This window comes from Musa acuminata, chromosome BXJ2-4 (genome assembly GCF_036884655.1).
Source record: "Musa acuminata AAA Group cultivar baxijiao chromosome BXJ2-4, Cavendish_Baxijiao_AAA, whole genome shotgun sequence".
NCBI lineage: Eukaryota > Viridiplantae > Streptophyta > Magnoliopsida > Zingiberales > Musaceae > Musa > Musa acuminata.
This window is the reverse complement of record NC_088341.1, coordinates 35,104,253-35,124,485: the sequence shown is the minus strand read 5'-3', so window position 1 is coordinate 35,124,485 and position 20,233 is coordinate 35,104,253. Positions and strand designations below refer to the sequence as shown.

At 38.9% G+C, this 20,233-nt stretch overlaps 3 protein-coding genes across 3 annotated transcripts; all 3 read right to left on the bottom strand.

Annotated features, from left to right (window-relative positions):
* Nucleotides 1-588: 588 nt before the first annotated feature.
* Nucleotides 589-1,785, bottom strand: LOC103982505 (uncharacterized). The gene is given in 2 exon segments (XM_009399449.3): nt 589-1,009; nt 1,012-1,785. Coding segments are annotated over 2 exon segments (702 nt in total). The 5' UTR covers nt 1,574-1,785; the 3' UTR covers nt 589-869.
* A 1,067-nt stretch (nt 1,786-2,852) lies between these two features.
* On the bottom strand, nt 2,853-3,773 carry LOC135610513 (uncharacterized). The gene has a single exon (XM_065105120.1). The coding sequence runs from the start codon at nt 3,639-3,641 to the stop codon at nt 3,063-3,065; it is 579 nt and encodes a 192-aa protein (XP_064961192.1). The 5' UTR covers nt 3,642-3,773; the 3' UTR covers nt 2,853-3,062.
* Nucleotides 3,774-5,991: 2,218 nt separating this feature from the next.
* LOC135610512 (probable anion transporter 6, chloroplastic) lies at nt 5,992-20,158 on the bottom strand. Its single transcript, XM_065105118.1, has 15 exons — nt 19,703-20,158; nt 18,989-19,134; nt 17,922-18,021; nt 14,758-14,810; nt 13,870-13,944; nt 13,281-13,361; nt 13,015-13,076; nt 11,423-11,526; nt 11,017-11,132; nt 9,585-9,621; nt 7,986-8,081; nt 7,363-7,504; nt 7,226-7,278; nt 6,602-6,688; nt 5,992-6,506 (listed from the first exon to the last, which is right to left on the bottom strand). The coding sequence occupies exons 1-15, from the start codon at nt 20,093-20,095 to the stop codon at nt 6,411-6,413; spliced, it is 1,641 nt and encodes a 546-aa protein (XP_064961190.1). The 5' UTR covers nt 20,096-20,158; the 3' UTR covers nt 5,992-6,410.
* Between the last annotated feature and the right edge of the window lie 75 nt (nt 20,159-20,233).

Below are 20,233 nucleotides of genomic sequence, written 5' to 3'. Positions count from 1 at the left end.
CGATGGGCAGTAGCTTCTCTTCGAAGTCTGGAAAACTGCATGTATGCAACTGGCCATGTTCTGGTGATCTGAAAGTTGAATCTTCTCTGGTTCTGCAGGAGAACTGGTGAGTTTAATTTGGATTCTTGGGCAATATTGTTGAAGAAACCTATCCTATTCGTTCCATCACTCATTTGATTCTGTTTCTGTGAGATTATCCTTTGACACTTGATGTTCTTCCTTCACCTTATTTATTACTCTCTTCATGTTTGTTTCTGAGATGGAAGAGTGGGTAAGCAGCTCACTGACTCCATCAACATGATGTGTGGTTGGCGAGGATAAAGATGAATTGAAATCCATCCTTTTGGACAAAGAATTGTTTAATATACAATATACATCACTACATACTGAAAACGTTTTAAGAATGATGACATGACTGAAGTTAAAGATAATTTAGGCAATGAGGAAAATGATAGTGTTGTTTTGTTATTCTATTCAATTAAGTGTTCTTTCTTTGACACGTTACCGGATAATTAAGGCGAATAAAGAGCTCACTCTAACGCTGCTGCAGAAGGCGAATAATCAGAATAATTAGCGATTCCCAATTGAAACATTCGCACACAAACATAATTAACAGCTTAATGACGTTTTAACCACACCGCTCTCCGTCTATAGGCATCAACGGCAGCAAGCAGAGTATCTACAAATGGACGGAGGAGATCCATTCGGGGTTCATCATGTGTGTAAACAAAAAAAATTTAAAATATTTATTTACCCATTAATATTCCCCGGGAATTTCCATCTTGTTGGGAGGAGGTGAAGCCTCGCTGGGGAACGGAACGAAGCGCTAAGATCTACCGGGAATCTGTTTCGAGATTGGAGATCGGCGATCATCGGGGATCGTCGTCGCCGGCCTTGGACATGACGGAGAGGCGGCTGGGTCGGGGCTCGAAGGCGGCGTGGCGCCGCTGCTGGTGGGAGGAGGGACGGTTGAGGGCGGCGAGAGACCGCCGCACCCACTCGCCCTCCACCGCACCAGCGAGTTCGTCATCGCCGACGGCCGTGCGTTCAGCCGGATAGACAGCGACGAGGACGACGACGCGACGGCGGTGGCCCGCCCGCCGATTCCCTTGTGGAGTCTGCAACGGAACGAACCCGGGTGGGTCGTCGGGGAGCACATGCACATCCTTCTCTGGCCGCCGCCATCGCTGGAGCCGACGACCGGCCGCTTCGCCGGCTTTTGCTGACTATGGTTACCGTGGAAAGAGGCGACGGCGAATCGGACCGACCGCGGTGACGGGGAAGGCCCGGCGAAGATGACGCGGATCAGGGAAGCGGAGCGGTGGAGCAAAGCGCTCGAACGGGGTGAGGATGAGGCGAAGGCGGAGGCGGAGGAGGAAGCGAAGGCGGAAGCGGAGCTGCAGCGCAGACAACCGGACGGCGAGATCGATCGCCGGAGAGATGAGGAGTGGGTGTGGTCACGGCCCCCGCCGTACCTCCCTCTATAACTCGTCGCCGCCATCAACGGTTGGGACGGAGAATTCTGGGAACGACTGCTATCTCGGCCAAACCTAAGGCTGCTTCCGTCCGCCATATACGAGCACAAGAGCCGGTGGCAAAGATGGTAAATAAGTCTAACGTTTTGTGCTTTTATCGAGAAATATCTTGATCGGACCGGTTTTGAGTTCGTAAACCGGCCCGCGTTTGAGTAAACCCATGGAGGATTAGGCAAACATGGGCCGCGAAGCGGTGGGCGTGCGGTGTGTCGCGGTTTGGATGGTATCTATAAGCGGCCACGTGTCCTCGGATCGGTATGGGCAAATATTTTTTTTTTTCGTTTTTACAAATATTTTAATTTTGGTATCCACAGAGTAGAGTGGCTTTGACAAATTTGCTTCACAGGAAATCAGGAAATCAATCAGTGGCATGCTTTAATTTTTGTGCCCCCTGCATCCGAAAAATGGAAATTAATCGGTGAGTTTCCTTGGTATGCATTAATCATTGTGTATTCTGCTTCGATACATTTTTTCGTGAGCTATTTAGGAATGCATGATGATCACAATCCTTTTGACATCATTTTCCACAGCCTGTCAGTGTAATTTATGTTCATGATGGAGATTATAAATTGGAGTTGTTTCTGTAGAAAAAGGCTTTATATAGCTTGCAGTCAAAAATCTTACTGAAACTCTATTCTGTATTCTTAAACCTAAAAATAGCCAGTAGCCTGTCTGAAGAAATGAAGTGAAATCTTAGAATACCATCACATTTGCTAATCTAATGTTAAGCACAAACAATGGAATTGCTTTTTCTTACTTCATGTTCATATGTTCTTGCATATGTTTCCATCCACAGCTACCAATGACAACTCTGTCCACATAAGATATGTTTCTTATATCTTATGTGTCTTAAATATGGCAGTAAACATGGATTTTCATAGATGCAAACAGAGAGGAGAGAGATCCAATGGCCTCCTTCTCTATAAGATATGGGAGATGAATGGCCAAAAGCCAGAAGAATATAGAATATATAGTTGCTGGATCATGGAAGGTTTATTGGTTTGAGAGTGGATACAGAATGTACAGGAGCAGACAAAAACCATTAATATTGAACATCCATCAGGGTAGGCCTCACAATCACATGGCTTGTACTCTGCAGAGCAGGCACAATATTGTATCTGGTGGTGTGGTATCAGAGGTTGGGAGAACACAGGACTTTTGCATCTGCATTCATTATATGAATCAAAGTTTTGTTGAGGGTCGCTCAATCAGATGATATCTGTGTTGAAGAAGACTCGGTAAGTGTTTTTTTGTGCCTTTCCAATGATTTACTATGAACTGATTAATTATGAATGATCGAGTTGAATGCAGAATAAGTTTGCCCTGAGAACAGATTGATATTAGTATCTTACTAATCTTACTTCAGTGGTAAACATCTATTGGTTCTCATCATGACTTCAGCTGTGGAAAGAAATATACTCTTCTCCTCCACCAGGAATGGTGGATCGAACTCACAAGCCTCGCAAGATCATGAAGTCTCCTGATTTGGTTACAGCATGAGAAAGGTCACATGCAGCATACCAGTTCTTATGTGGGCTTCAAGTTCTGAAACATGGCGTCCCACCTCATGTCTCCAACTGCAGTCTCCCAGTACCCATCATCGTCGGCAGCAGCTGCAGCGTTGCGTTGGTCATGGTGACTGCGAAACATTGGGCTAGCGCTGTGGGATGGAGAAGGCACACGAGCGATGCTCATGCCACGGTCGGTGATCATCAGCCTACCCTGCCTCAGAAGCGCCAGCTTCGTCTTCCTCCTCAACATGGCCCCTCCCCAGCGGTCGCCGTATGGAGTCGTCGGGACGACCAAGATCGCCGGATTCTTGGCACGCGACAGCGTGCGGAGGTACCTGGCGAGACAATTCTTGGACTGCCTGATGGCTGCTACGAGCTTGGCGACAGGAAGTGGAGGCACCCTCCTGTCCATCTTGGTGAGTTTGAGGATCTCCAACCTGTGCTTGGCTACGGCGATGCCCATGCTCTGGAGGAAGGAATGGTCGAAGTATGCTATGTCCTCCTCCTCGAGCTCGTTGTTCGTCAACAGGAGCCCATACTCGTAAACAAGGTACGGCTCAAGGCTGGAGTTGGACAACCAGGAGTACCAGTCCATGATTCTATGCTCCGGCTTAGACTGGTCTGCTTGCCACTGGCTTTATAGGGAGGAAGATGAAGGGTGGAGGGCTCACTCCATTTGGCTTCTTTCCGATTTCACATGTTATGGAAGCAGAGGATGCATGTCACAAGGAGTACGTGGCAGAATGACCCATCAATGAAGGCATGGGAATTGGAATCTCTTCATGTGGCTTTCTTTGGCATGAAGAATAGCAGCAACGCCAGAGAAAACTGCCAACATCGAGGATTAGATACTGTGTTCAGATCTGCAACTGGGCTATCATAACAGTGCAGTCATCTATCATCTCACAGATGATGGATTGGGATGCTGATGATCAACACCTATTAACTCTAGTGATGTCCAGTTGCATTGGTGATGAGATTGTCAATCCCGGTGCTGCAGTGGATCACGTATGGCAGGAAGATGTGTGGAAGGAAAAGTTACTTGACCTTTCTCTACCATGTGCAAGCTGCAAAGAGGCCGGTTTCTTTTCTCTTCTGGTGTGGACATTTACCAGACTCTTGCCACCCACACACTGAAAGCGATGCGAGTGCGGAGGAGAACACTCGATAGGTGGTGGGCGTATGAAGTTGAATGGTGCCAAAAGCGGAGTTCGGACTGGACTGAGATTGAAGCTGCAATCACGGCATGGAAAAAGGAGACGTTGTGGGTCTTCTCGCCATATGGAATTCAGAGCGTGGAGTTGATGAAAGGGACAAAGGCAGAGGCAGAGGCAGACACCAAACACTCATGTCGGATGCTTCTCATAGCCATGGTTTCTTCCTGCCCTCCCGTGAATCCATGACAGGTTTGGATGGGCATGCCATGTGGAGGAACAGTCAAAGCTACATGTTGCCTTTTTTTCTGAATGAAATCATCTTCTTTGGCTCTCTCAAATCAGCAGTGTTGTGTGGCGGCTACAGCAATGAAGAACTGAACCAATTTCTGAACCGGTCGTAGATGATGTGATTGATCTTGCGTTGGTAACGATAATTACTGATGCATGGGATATGATCGTGTGAAGCTTTCATCACTGTTTCTGGTAATCTAAGCCGCATGGCTTTCATGACAATGATTGCCACTCGACCTGAACAGTAAGTGTTATGCCTGCACTTTGCCTTGCCACCTTCATTCTTCTGAAAGAGCATCTTGTTTCTGGCTACAAGCAACACTAATCGTTTCCTAGTTTGCCATGTGGAAGAAGATCCTGATGATTGACAGCCTCGGAGAAAAGAATTTCAACACAACCTTTTTTTTCTCTTGCAGAAACATTAGTCTGATGCTTCTCATCATTAAGTTCTTTTGGAGAGGTCATTTTCTCAGTATGTTTGAGGAATTTATCATGAGGATTTAGCATGAAGTTTCACCTGCTCCATGCCATGGTAATGTCATCTAAACCAACACACCTTTTGTCTGTTCTCCACCTGAAGATGCTTCATCTCTGTCAAGAAAAGAAGAAAACTTGGTGATGTGGATTGGATTGTGTGCACTTTTACAATCCTGTGCATACTATTTATGGATTTTTCCTTTATTTGTTTATAAAGCTCTAATGCTTTGCTATTTTATCCATCCAATATCTATAAATGACCTGAAGTCATTTATGAGTATGACCTTTCTATCCTTATCTTCTGTGTACTTAGTTAAAAGTCAAAGAATTTATATGTTTTGACCAGTTCCTGGTGGCATATGTTTGTCACTGAGGTCTTTGATACTGAACCAGCTAGTTTGCTACTATAATTGAAACAAAAAATGTTTGAGGCTCTTTTGATGTGCTGCTTCGTTAGAAGGATACTCGGACGAACGACGAGAGAGACGATCAGGGCGATGATGGAGGCAAAGATGACCTCTTCCGAGAGGAGGATGACAATGAAGGAGATGAAGAGGATGATCCCGAGAACAACAATGATGAAAGAGGAAGCGAGGAAGAGGATGACGAAGATGACGAGGAACCAAGAAGAGGAAGTGAGGTAGTGGTTGTTGCATCCAGTCCTCGGGATTTGTTTCATTTTGGCTCGTGCTGGTTAGATAGTAGCATTATGGAGTGAGTCCTCATAGATTAGATCGAGAGGGATGACTTCTCCTGTGTTTATCATTTTGTGTGTTTTAATCTTTAGACATCATACGTCGGATATGTTGGAGCCTTCTCGCTTCTTTCAGTATTATAAATATTCTAACCTGGAGGAGGCAAAGCACACTTCAAATTAAGACTATCCGAACAGCAGCCTGACATCTTTATGTTGGTGAGAGATTCTCCAAGTTTAAAATTGCTATATGCAGATGGTGTTAATATTGCAATAGGATACTTCTGGTCAGATTGCATAGTGTCGTCGACAGCAATGAGCATCGGTTGAACAAAGTTGATTAACTCTTCATAACCAGTGTTTATAAACAACAGAAGAAAGTCTTAATTAGTATATACAAAATTTGTATGTTACAACCTATAGATAGATCGTACAAACTGATACTGGTAATAACATAAGACCTCGCTTTTTCTTAAATTCCACTTCCAATTGGTCAATTCTTCTTTGTAGCTTACAGCCTACATCAGGTATTCAGATCTTACTGATTTCTAAGTTCCAATGACCTTAGGAACTGGTAAGTTGCTTTAGAGAACAAGTATTGTGGAGATCTCCCCATTTGAATACATCCCTTGGGTTATCTGACCCGATTGTGGTTCCACCCATTAATACAAAATCACACACCTTATTCGGAGAAGTTCTGTGGCTTGCTACTGGCATTCCACCCATTAATACAAAATCACACACCTTATTCGGAGAAGTTCTGTGGCTTGCTACTGGCAAATGTTAGCCATACGACGGTGCCCGTCAAATAGAAGAAGATGGATGGAGCAAATAATGATAACTACGGAAAGAACAATATTATTAATTAGCCCAGATAGTACAGGGAGAATATACTATGACTTGGAAGAAGAAACGAACTTGACTCAGCTAACTTACGCTCCAAGAGTGGGTTGAATCAAGAAGATTCCCCGTAAGTGCTACACCAACAATTCCAGGTACTGCCCCAACTGTGTTTGTGATACCCTGTGTCCAGAAAAAAATGACTTGCTTATATGGTTTATAATCTTGCTCGGAATATTATGAAATATGGAGATTTATATTTGAATGAAGGTCCAAGGGAAAAGAGACAAAAGAACCAAAGAACGATGGAAGAGTGCAAAAAAATGAGCACCATAACTGCTTAGCGGAACCCAGAAAAGAGTTACTCTAGGTGAGATTTAGAATGGAGAATGTAGCATTTCCTTTCTCTGCATATGCCTGCTTCTTGCTAAACCCACTACTGGTCTCAAGCCAGATAAAGGAACTTTGTTAGATCTTATGGACAAGGATGATCTCTACCAATTATGGTGGAAAACGATCCTTGTAGCACCCAAACAGATTATGGCCTGTTATGGTATGGTATTTCCTTCAATTATTTTTCTTCAATTTTAATCAGGATGTGGTGATGATATTTTGCATGCTGATGATTGAAGGATAAGAAAGGTGGTCTAGAAAGTAGACAATCAATTATCAGTCAGAAATGATGGTGAAAATTCAACAAAGCAAACTAGGAAGCCATACCAAAAGTATACTTGCATACTTGGGAGAAATATCTTGATGGGTACAATAAAGTCCTGCACCAGCAGAAAGATGTGTGTGAAATTCATTTGAGTATATCTTGGAGCAGAAATATAAAGATGCAAAATCCAAAAATGTACCAGACAAGGCAAAGCTTGAAAGTGCCAAACCACTGGTAAGAATAGCTACAACTTCCCAAGGTGGTAATCCTAGATCCAAAGAGGAAAGTGTCATGCAAATTGCAGGAGACATAAAGGCAATCGTTTGGCAAATTTTTCGCACCTACATGTTCAAAATGAATAATCAGAATTTTGTAGATTTGGAAGAAACTGTCATTCAATATGAACAACTTCAGAATTGAATCACTAGTCATGTTAAGATCACCAAAGCAGAGAGTTTAGAACTTGAGACAATTAATCTTCAGTTTGCTGAAAGCTATGTCTGACTTCATGTTAAAATTGGCTCTATATAACCAGATGGCAGATATGTATGACATCTGATGTTTCATCTATTGATTGAATTATTGTAATATATGAGAAAATTACCACAATTCAATATTTTGAAAGGATGAGTACAGATAAAAAAATTAAGGAATAATAATTCCATATGATGACACATCGAGAGATATAAATTGTAAGAAAAAGAGAACTCTAAAATAGGTAAATATTGGACTAGAGAAAAAGGTCAAATTTCAAACAAGTGATAATGACATGGATGCTTTCTGTATATAAAAGCCCAAAGCACATGAGATATGCACGTTTACCCTTGTAGTCTCAACTCCATTAGAGATTAAGTTGTCAGCGAGAGGTGCTGCCAAGGAGGTAATAAGAATTGAACCCAAAGAAGGGAGGATTGAAACCTGGAGAAGACAAGTGTTATCATCTATTATATAATCTACAGTATCATCCAAACTCAGGTAAAAGTTGGTGCCATCCAACCAATGAACTAGAGCTACTGTATCATGAAAATATGGAAAAAGAAAAAATCCTGATACATAATGATGCTTGTCAAATAGCAAAAAATTGTAATATGGGCTTTGTGCAAATACAATGAGACAAAAAACCAAAAATATGTGTGGATCCAGATAAAGTCATAAGTTCACCATTTGCCAATTATCAGACAAAAGCAAGAGTTCAGAATCCCAAAAATATTCCACAAATTGACAAATCATTGAAAAACAAGAGTTTTTTGGGAAATTAATATTGGTTCCCCTTAATATGGCAAAATTGTGAAATTTCTTCCCAACATATGAAAGCGTTTTGTGTGGAATATTTGCATGTTAAATGCATGAACCTAACCTGTTCCACATTGTTTCCTAGCAAACTACATATCTATCACAATAAAAAAATCTAGATATTAGTTTCAATCACATTGATCTCTCAGAATCCTGTCATGTGGGGCACACACAACATGTGGATTTGACCTGCTTATAGGCTTCATATAGCAGGGTTGTGAGTGCCATGGAGGAAAAAAGTTTCTGGGATGGAACTCTTTGACCCTTTTATCTTAATTCTCAAGTTATATCAGTAGCACATCTCTTAGTCCCATTTAATGCATGTATTTCAATAAGCCAAGACAATCAAACAAACAGGTAGTTACGCGCACCTTGCATGTGCTAATTCACATGCATCACTGATGTTATTTATTAGTGTAACACTACAATTGCTTCATTCCACAGAAGCTATTAAAATTAACTAATGTTATAAAGTGCAAATTTCTTTGTGATTTATCAAAATCAAGGGAAATATGTTCTATTAATTAAATGACTGAAAATGTTTGTCCACGTCCTACTTTGTGTAAATATTCATACATTCATGTATGTCATTATGCACGATGTAGAGAAAAAGAATTTATATAGAAAGTAATTATTTTCATATAGTAGCAAAAAAAAAGGGTTAAATGACAAGTATAACAGTTAAAATTAAACTCAAGTATAACAGTCTGAATGCATTATGAAACAGAAATTATTGTATCATAAAGACATCAAGTTTCTTGCAGTAGTCTAATCACAGCCAAAAACCAGGGACACTATTATCTGTACTAACAGTTGAGAAGTCTTACATGTAAATAAGATATTGCAGCCTACAAATTCCCTTAAGTGTTTTAATCTACAATAGCCAATTAATCGTCACTTCGTCATCTTCATAGGGTCACCATCAGTTTAGGTTGCATAAGAGAAATAGGATAACCGATACCATATCAGTATAATCCAGAATAAAGAAAAGTAACATTAGTGATTCATCAATTTTATCTTAGCCATTGTTAACTTCAATATACCCTAATATTCAATATGTACTAAGATATGTTTCCCATCTGAATCCCCAGGAAGAAATTAAATGAAACAAAATGATTAAATATTTACCCATGCAGCTTCTGTCAAATTTAAGTCCAGCTCCTCACTGTATCAAGTGAAACTGAAAAAATTAGTAAACACAGAGAGCATGCCCAAAGAATTATATATCTACGAAGAAAAAAATTTACAAGAATGTAGTATCCAAGTAAGAATTCTGATTTAATGCACCATAGTCTTTGAGGCATTAGCATACGTAATGTATTGATGGCTTTAGAATGTTGCGTGAACTAAATTCAATACTGGCTCTTTAATAAACCTGATACTAGCTTTCTAATTCTGTGGAATTGTTCAATTATCATCACCAATTTTTTCTCTTTTTTATATATTTATCATCATTCAAAGTGGCAATTTATATCATCACCTAAGTCATTTTACCCTGAAGCAACCAGGTCTTTGACAAGGCTGTATTTCCAAGCTAACTGCCAAGTTCGAATTTTAATATAAATTACAATGGAGAAAAAAGGGATAGAACATGATGCATACAGCAAATGGAAAGATATAACTATGTGCATTCTTGAATTATTCAAATTGAAGAAGATTCTTTACTCAATATTGTTTTCACATGTGAATCCTATAAGAAGGTTGATATGATCAAAATGTTTGGATGCAATTTCTAAAAAACTAAATGCGCAATGGCCTGAATGTTAAATATTAGAGCATGGTATAGAAAAAAGATATTAGTACATAGAGGTGAGATGTAAAAATAGTATGTTGAGGAAAGATGTAAACGGAGTAATTGGGAAGCAGTCAATTTCTAATAGGAAAACCAAGTTGCACAAATCTGCTTGAAATAATTGATAAAATTAGATATTTATAAGCTCATCAGTAATGGGTAATTAGAACAAACTAAAAATAAGTTTGCAACGGGGTTTTGCACAGCCAATGGGGTACCAAAACCATTTACAATGTACTTGTTGCAATTTTCTTTAGTTTTTTAAATCAAGGTCGATATACTGTCAGCACTTTACCCAAGTTCAGTTTGAAAAATGCATGAATAAAAGCTAACTGACTGTTTAAAATTTCTGTACTCCATCACCCACATAAAATACTAGAATCTGTGACTAGTTAAAATTTGAAATGGTCCTCCCTCCCCTCTCTCCAACAATTCATTTAGGTTGGTTGGATAACATATGCATTGATCTAAATGTGCTTTATTTCGGCTGATAGTTAATGAATTTTGACACATCTAGACTCAGATATGCCCTGAATATGACATGAACTATTTTCATGTCACCATAACCATTTCAAAAGAGCTATAAACACATGAAGTTCAAGAAGAGCATAGGGTCATCAGTTGAAGATTACATAATAGACTTACATCCACGAATAAAATACAAGGTTAATGATGGTATTAAGTATTAACTATTAACTAACATCCTGACAAAGCTATCTAATATGCATATGTATGGAATCAGATCTAAAAAAGAAAATAATGAAATACCTAAAGTAAGTTGGCAACCAGGATAGACAAGTATAGTGTCCCCAGCTTCCACAAAAATGAGCATATATCATTGCCCACACTGCCTCACTTTTGAAAAATGCCTTCCATGGTACATCCTGTTCATTACAAACAACAGCTTATACATCTTGACCCTTCAGCCAAATATCGATGTCATGATAAATTCAAAAATTCAAAAATGCTAAGAGGATGTTCATTTATCAAAGTACAAATTCATTTTTCTAAAACAGAACTCAGTTCATTTTTAACAGATCAATGATAATGTCCACAAACAATGCTAAGAGGATGTGCATGGCTCATAAAGGCAAAAATCCAGCATGAGGTTGGCATTTGTAAACGCATGAAACTATACTTCTTCAAAAACAACTTGCTGGAAGAAGGGCCATACCTTAAGTGAATCACGCAATTCTTTGAAGGAATCATTCCATGAGTAATTTTCATAGGATGATGCCGAGAAAAAGTTACTGATACGGAACAGATTTTCACCAGAGCCTAAAAAACATAATAATTCTTCTGTTAACTTATACAAAACCAAAGAGTTGTATTAATTGAAATAAAGAGCTGTAGAAGATGTAGTGACTAAAAAGGTTATGCACTTAAGCTGCTGAACAGGTCGATAATTAGCTAAACAATAGCACTTAAGTCGCACATATGAACAGACCGCATGCCATGGGGGCAGGAAGGGGAGGAGAAGAGGAAGCAGAGGAGGAAGAAAATTACTGGGAGATCAGGTGGGCCTACAACAGCAAGTGGTCTGGTGGCATTGGACGATGGGCTGAGAGTAGAATGGATAGTCTGCTAGAGGCAACAAGGGGGCTGGGGAACCATGAAGATCAGATCGCAAGGCTGCTTCCCTTTTTAAGAAAAAAAGAAAGAAAAGAACAGATCACCCGATAAGAGTGGTAAAAATCTCAGTTCATGCCCAAACCGGTAAATACTGGTCAATATGTACTAGTCCTGGTGAAACTGGTCCCCTTGAGTTCAATCAAGAATTGTCATTTCAAGGCATTGGTCGCATGCCAATATCCATCTCGAACACAAAATGCCTTGCTGTACTGATCAGCATGCCTCTATTCCAACAGTTGGTGACAGCTGGCACATGAGTTGCTACAAAAAATTGATTTTTGTTGTTTAAAAGTCTATCTTGGAATTTCAAGGCATTGGTCACATGCCAATATCCATCTCAAACACAAAATGCCTTGCTGTACCGGTCATCATGCCTCTATTCCAACAGTTGGTGACAGCTGGCACATGAGTTGCCACAAAAAATTGATTTTTGTTGTTTAAAAGTCTATCTTGGAAAATGCAGATCTAAAAGGTAAGCTTTTTAGACTATAAGACAACATAAGTGAATGTAGTCAAAAGGAACTATACCTAATAAGGATTTAATTCTTGATCTAATACCAATTTTGATAAACATTCGAATTGTTATCGTACTACACAGCGTAATACCAAACTTTACCTACCGTGAACATTAGAAACATAATAAAAAAGTAAAAATCAAACAATACTGACCTATATGTCCCAATACATCTTCTTGGTCAAATAAGTAAATATTGTTACATGCCAACCCATATCTGAAACCCTGATTTCTAATCCACAAACAAGTGATAACAAAAAAAAACCAAATTTTCAATGTTGATCCTATAATTTAACAGATCTGTGAATAGTTTAACATTGTTCAGAATAATGAGATAAATGGATTAATATTTAAAAGTGATGCATTCAATAAAAGCAAATGATCAAGATCAACAGCACAATGAAATTCTGCACATCATGAGACATTATGACTTGATTTCAACAATTAGGTCATAATGACAAACCCAGGAGAAAGAAATGCTATAATATTATGAACATGGACTCAACTTCGTGCAAAAATGGTGAAACAGCTGTGTAAGAAAAACAAACATACATTTGAATGAATAGATGTTAAAACTAAATGTACAGAACCTAACACGAAAAAATTAGATAAACACTTACCAAAAATATCCTCATGACGAAATAATGATTGTCCATCTTTGATAAACTCAAATCCCAAGCACCTATATCGAGAAAGAAAATGAAATTAAGATCCAAAGCACTGTGCAATTCAATACTTTAAGAATCCTTATAGACTCAAAACCCTTGACAAAACATGGACTACATCAATTTTTTGCTTGAATCTAAACTACAAAGAGCAAAAATCATATGAAGTTTAGAAGGAAGAGAAGTATAATTAACAACAATTTCAGTGAAGTTTTACTCACCAAAGAATCCCAAGAAAACCAAAAAAATAAAAGACAGACTCCCAACCAAAATTCTGGATTACTGGAGGAGCCAAGAGAAGCCTGCAAAGTTTAGATAAAGAGAAAAATTAATGTTTGAACAGTGGAACAAACCAATGACCTACTCCTATGGATGCAAATGAGATATTTAATAGAAGTGGTAACTGAGATTAAAAGATGGTGAATCACAAATGCAAGCAAAAGTCATGTAACTAATACATGAAATTAATTTACTCACTTTTGTCTTTTAGTGTGCAAAACATCTACTAGAGATAAAATCAGTTTCCAATACAATTCTTTACCTGCCTTTAAGTTGCACATTTTCAAAAACTAACTAATTAAATGAGTAGTTTTTCTATCCATCAACTGTCCATAGTTGATGGCAATTGTGATATTTAATATTTATTAAGGACAGTATTATAAGATATGGTCTATGCAGCAGTGATTGTGCCACATATGCACATGAGGTCATACAACTGCTCTGCATAAGATTGTGTGGCCATGTTATATGTGGTCCATGTAACATTCTATATTTATAGAAAGTGCTGAACTACCAAGTTCAGAGACATACCCCAGAATGCTTCCTACACTCAGACCACCAAAAACAACTGCAACAGCTCTTGACCGCTCTTGCAATGGAATAGACCTGTATAAGTCCAAAGTTCGATTTATATGAACTTACTGAAAAATGGGAATGGAAGTATATCAGAAGATGTGCAATGGTATACATATAAAGAAAAACTTACAAGCAGATAAGAAAACATTGTTATGGAAAATTGCAGCAATCTGATCTAATTAAGTTCCATCGTTGGGAACAGAATGAAATCGTTATCAACTTCATAAGACAACAAACCAACAGAATGTTAAATAATTTTTAAAGCATCTGAAAAATGCCACAATGCATCTGCCTCTTATTTAAATTCTAAGGTGCATAAAAGTATACAAGTTTTTCTGTGGTATGGTGGATAGAAAATCTAAGTCCATACTATTAGAATCAACGGTGTGCCATTTAAATAAAAACCATCCCCCTCCTTTCTTTTATGGACATAGTTGGAGGTCCTTTCACAAGGAATATTTATTATCCATGTTGCCTTCTGTGAGATCTGAAAACATGATTTTCTTGCATTATGCATTTGCCAAATGAGCATGTGAGATATTTTGGCTAAAGGCTGACAATCATCATTATGAGATTATTCATTGCACATGGAGCATTTAAAAATGTGCTGCACACATCAGGTCATGCCATGTATTAGCACAAGCATTACATATGGTATATAGTCGCACATATAGTGGCATCACCCATGCAACATGCCAGTTTATCACCAGTTTTATGCTAGTGTGGTGCCCATATAATATTTATCACATCAAAGTCAGCACCTAAATATCTGTCTGAGACCTTTAAAGATTAAATGTTTATGCTAAATTCAGAAAACAGGCCTCTTTTTCTTAAAAACCTTGCCTGGCAATTAGGTCGGTCGCAGCAGATGGAGAAACACCTTCTCCAACTCCAACCTGAATAATGAGAAACAAGCATCTGCTCACTATTCAGTAAAGAATTGCATAGTGATATGAATTAGTTACACATGAAGCCAACTGAAAATTCATGAAAATTGAATGAAACATAGACAATATTCCATTCACATCAACAGAATGCCTTATCCAGATGTTGCATAATGATGAGCAACTTAAAATTAAGAAGTTAAAAGGATTAAATATGACACAGTTAGATAGTGAAACACAGAATTCCACTTTACAAACCAGCAGTGTATAAACAAGAAAAGACTTTGTAGCACCAAAAGTAAAGTTACACATAACCAGGTCACTTCAGCACCTACTATACATCTAATAATATTTATATAAAGACCAATAGTCTAGAAGATTAATTAAAAAAGACTTGATCAAGGTTTGGGGTTTTGGTATGTCATCGGCATGATATGATTTGGAATTGTATCAAAGAAAAATTGTCAAGAATTGGCAGAATAAAATCCAAAACTGACATGGAAGTCTCAGCATGGCTTGGCATGACTAGAACTTGAAATCTTGGTTTTGATCAATGTTTTCATGCACTATTGTATATCGTGTTAGTACCATGAACATGCAAGATCTTCTCATGTCACATGTTTGGTAAACTAAAGTAATTTAGTCAGTTGGATCGAGACCCAAATCATATAAAAAGGATTATAACTTAACCTCTCTCCCCTACATATACATATATACAACTATGTTTGCATATGTCCATAAACACATGCTGTTCCATCCATATGGCACAGACTAACAAAAATCTTACCTGATAAACAAAAAGATGGAAGTTAAAAGAAGGCTCTTAGATGTTGCAGAGACAACCTAATATCTAATGTAAACCAATTCGAAGAATCAAATGTGATATATTGCATAGAATAACAACATTTAAAAAAATCATACTCAGTAATCTTTCTAGAAGAACAAACTGTGTGTGCTTGTGCCCAATGCTCAGGATAGTGCAATGTGTTCATGATACTCTTGATGCCAACATTGCAAGTACCCATGCACAAAACTAATGTAACTAACATGCATAAGAAGATGCAGGGAAAAAGTGAAGAGAATTATGCACACAGGAAAACTTAGAACAGATGAAGCCAAAAAAATGGCAGTTCTATATCCATTGATGTTAGTAACTGAGGAGCAACATCCCTCATAACAACAAAAAGTCAAGTTGCATGGTTCATGTCAGGAAGTTACTGCTTAGAGTCCACATAAAATGAATTTGTATATCCCAGGTATGAATTTCCATATGAAATACTAACATGCCTAGTGAAAGAATCAATTAAGACATCTATACTACAAAGATCCTTTTTTTAATATATTCATTATCACTAATTAGATGTTCAAAATTTTCAGTTGTGTTTTATATGGACCAAACCATGTGAAGCATTCACTTCACACATAACTGACAAAGTAGGGGGCAATTCCTGTCAGTGAAGTCACAGGGCCCTCAAGTGCTTGCCTAGGCGCCCAGGCGAGGCGAGGCCCAAGCGCCTAGTAAGTGGGCTGACGGGCGACTTCAATGAGCGCCCAAGGGTTGGGCGGGCCAAGCACCTGCCTGATTTAAATTTAGTTGGGTCGAGTCAATTGTGAATAGCAAAACCAAAACCCACCCTTGCATAGTAGGCCTTCTTCTCCAACGACTATAGCATTTTCCTTGGTGAATAGTAACTGTCTTCTTCTCCATTGGTGAACGACGACGACAACATCTTCCTCTGATAGGCTCTTCCCCTTCCTCTGGTACCTCCTCTCAATGCAGTGCCTTCCCCCGATACCTCCTCTCTCTTAGATCTCTTACCCTTGGCCCCTCTCTCTCTCTCTCTCTCTCTCTCTCTCTCCCACACTCTCTGGTGGTGCAACACCCCCTCTCCTTCCTTTTCTCACTCACGACATCGTCCCCTGGTACCGCCTCTCTCTCTCTCTCTGGTGGTGCAACGCCCCCTCTCCTTCCTTTTCTCACTCGCAATGCCCCCACCCTCTCTCCTTCCTTTTCTCCTTCATGTCTCCCTCTCCCTTTATCATGGCATCCTCTCTCCCTCTCATTTTCACATGGTTCTGGTCTGCCTCTCCCTTTCTTTTGACGATCCTCTCCACCTCTCTCTTTCTTCTAGCAATCTCCACTCCACTCCGCCTCTTGTTGCTCTTAGCCCTCGCCCTTGCCTCCCTCTCTCTATGCCTACATCCTTGCCTTCCCCTGTCATCAGCCTCCCTCCCTTGCCTTCCCTTATTGTTAATCGAACTGCTGCTATTCTCATTCCCCTACCCAACAAAATTAAATTTTGTTTATAATAGTTTCCTCTGAATAATAAGTTATGAATAATATTAATTATTGTATTGCAACTGCTAGAATTTTGAATTGTTAATTTGATGTTAATTTCTTTTGTTTTGTTCTTTTATTATTAAATTCAAATACTTTAATGTTTTGTAGATGGTTAAATAAATATAAATTGATATTTAAAGGCGATAATTTGAATATGAAATTATATAAAATGTATACTTTGCTAGATTTTTTTATTTTAATGATTGACTTTCTTCTTAATTATATTTGTTATCATTTTTATATTGACGAACACCTCGCTTCGCTCAAGTGAGCGCATGGTACCTCAGGCATTTTGGAACCTTGGCGCCTTTAACAACACTGATGCCTGTTCATAAAAATGATATCAAAATTTTGTAGAACTTTATGCCCAGGCAAAAGACATGGCTACTTAGCTAAATGCATGTATTTCCATGTAGTAACAGTGTCCGACAATTTTCTTCCTCTAGTAGTTTTCATGACAGTTTATACTACCTGATTTCTCCTGGAAAACAATGGTATATTAATAAGTATACATCAGTGAGATGCAATGCAACGAATTAATATGGCTGATAATACACCCAGATTCAAATATCATCCTGAATTACAGCACCTAATAAACTAAGGATATTTAGTAATCATATAAGATTTAATGCATATGAGAATTCATTTAATGAGTACTTCATATAAGTGGCTGTATAATAATGAATCATAAACCAAGAATTATATGCAATTCATGCATATTAGGCTGTGCAACTGCAAATGCATAACAAATGCTAGATTTCTTGGTGCAAGCTTCATCTTACCAATACTCTTGATAAAACCAGTCCTGGCATAAACCCTGCCACAAATGGAACAAGTATTGTTGCCAATGACCAAGCCAGCACACCTACTTCTAGAACTCTCCTACGATTACAAGATGATAATCAGCTTAGGTAAGCATTATGTTAGTTATCTAAGATATTGAAATTTCTGTTAAAGTAATCATATATGCGTACACGTGAGTACAGAAAGACAAAGCAATAATACAAAACAGAGACATGAAAGAAAGCGCATGGTAGATACAAAGGTGCAGAAGTTAAAGGTTTAACTGTTGGTACCAAATGTCACAAATAGAAAATCAATGTGCAAATCAGAAAAGAAAGTTTGCAAGCATGTTTCCTCTTCTGCAATGTAAATTTTAGATAGCATACTAACAGAATTTACAATATTTTTTTTGTGCAAAGGGTAAGTGGCGAAGGGCGGAATTCAAGTGTAGAACTTTGCGATAATCTATCAAAGTCTTTATTAACTAAGCTAGCCAGTACCTTCAAAAATATATCGGATGAGGTTTTGAACCCTCAACCTTTAATAAGTGAGTTTGAAAATATAATACTCTATTAGCTATCAACTTAGTCTAATTAACTGTTAAACCTTTCAGTTCTAAAAAATACAACTGTTCAAAACAAAAAAGAGCTTATATCTTCAAGAAACCCAACTATGTTGTCTATTGCAACTCAGTAATTTATAATATGCATCTTGCTTATTCAGATTTCAGAAAGGCATAAACACATAGGTTTCATGAACCAAAGAGTCGGGGAAGGGTTCAAGAATGAAGAACAATCTTTTCCTTATAACAAAAGATGGAAAAAAGAATGAAGACCACCCAAGTCACCAGAACTATTTGCTAGTTAGATAGGTGCTTCTCATCAATCGAATATATTATTTGATCATAGACAATTTAGATGGTTCCAAACAGAGGCAACTAGCTTAGCTACTTCAGTTAACAGATATAGCCTGCTAAAGTGCTAATGTTAGACAGCATAAATATAGTGCCTAAAATATAATTTTTTTGTTCCATAAAAATAAGAAGGGCAGCATCACTCATATTAACCTTCCACCAAATAACTTGGCAAGCCATCCTCCAGGTAACTGACTCAAGGCATATCCCCAGAAAAAAGATGATTGAACCAAGCCAGCTGTTGATGAGTTCCAGCCAAATTGATGCGACATAGGTATGATGGCAACACTTAAGTTAACCTGAAAGCAATCAACAAAAATAATCACAGATTGTATGAAGGACAAAAGACAGTTCATAATTTCTATGATTAGAAATTGAGCCTTCGTGAGGATTTTAAATAAAATGAGACTTATGTCCAAAACACCAAAATAAGCATCTAATCAATAAAATGATCAAAAACATCTCTCTCCGCCCACAAAAAATACTGAAAAAACCTCTCGGCCTTATGTTGCAGCAAATATCTATCCATCCATTTATATGTCGTCATAACCAAAGGATCCTTAAAAGCAGGTTTTTTCATTAACTTGTGCTTTATGGTTTACGGTCAGGAACAAAGATTCACAACTTTACAAAGTTGCCTATAAATGCACAACTCATGAGTTCAATATCCTTCATTCACCTTGGTTTTTCAACTGAGTTTCTTGATTTAATTCAATTGATCCAACTCTTTTTAAAGAATGAAATTAGGCCGCTTTGTGTCAAGAATCAAAAAGCTGCCAAGTAAAACTGTTCTTCAGGTTCTTCAGTAGCCAAATCAACCCACCGGAAGAGAGAAAACAAGATCGAGTCTAGGGTGACATAAGGTACCTTATCCATGTTGCAGATAACAAAGGCAAGCGACGTCGTCCCGATAAGCTTATACCGCTGCGGCAAGTGCTTCCAAGGCGGCCACTTCCACTCAGACCCCTCATACCTCTCGTCGCTCCCTCCTCTCCCCTCCACCTCCTCCTGCTCCACTTCAACAGTCAGACGCTCACCATCAGAATCCCTCTGGAAACCGGTCTGAAGCCCACCTCTCTGCTGCTCCGCCCCTTTGTTCTTGCTCCCGGAGGACGAAACCCTAACGGCAAGCCGCCGGTAGGGGAGGGAAAGGAGGCGGAGGCGGTGGGAGGGAGCGGTTCGTGGGGCTATGGGGAGAGGCGGAGATCGGTGGCGGAGAGGTAAACAGAGATCGGATTGGAGAACGACATGCGGAGCCATTACCGATCAAGATCGTTCGCTCCACTGCTTGAGGAAGAGCTCCGCTGCCATCTTTGGTTGGAGTCGGGGTATTTATAGACGCGGAAATGGGAAGGAGAGGAGAGGACGGCGCCACGCGAGGCCGAGAGTGGGGGCAGC

Excerpts from the sequence above, each read along its gene's own strand:
- LOC135610512 (XM_065105118.1), bottom strand. The coding sequence starts at position 20,095 with ATGGCTCCGCATGTCGTTCTCCAATCCGATCTCTGTTTACCTCTCCGC. Across the intron at positions 19,135-19,702 it reads TTATCTGCAACATGGATAAG|GTTAACTTAAGTGTTGCCAT; the intron begins GTACCTTATGTC and ends GATTGCTTTCAG. Across the intron at positions 6,689-7,225 it reads AGTATGCAAGTATACTTTTG|GGTATCACAAACACAGTTGG; the intron begins GTATGGCTTCCT and ends TTCTGGACACAG.
- LOC135610513 (XM_065105120.1), bottom strand. The coding sequence starts at position 3,641 with ATGGACTGGTACTCCTGGTTGTCCAACTCCAGCCTTGAGCCGTACCTT.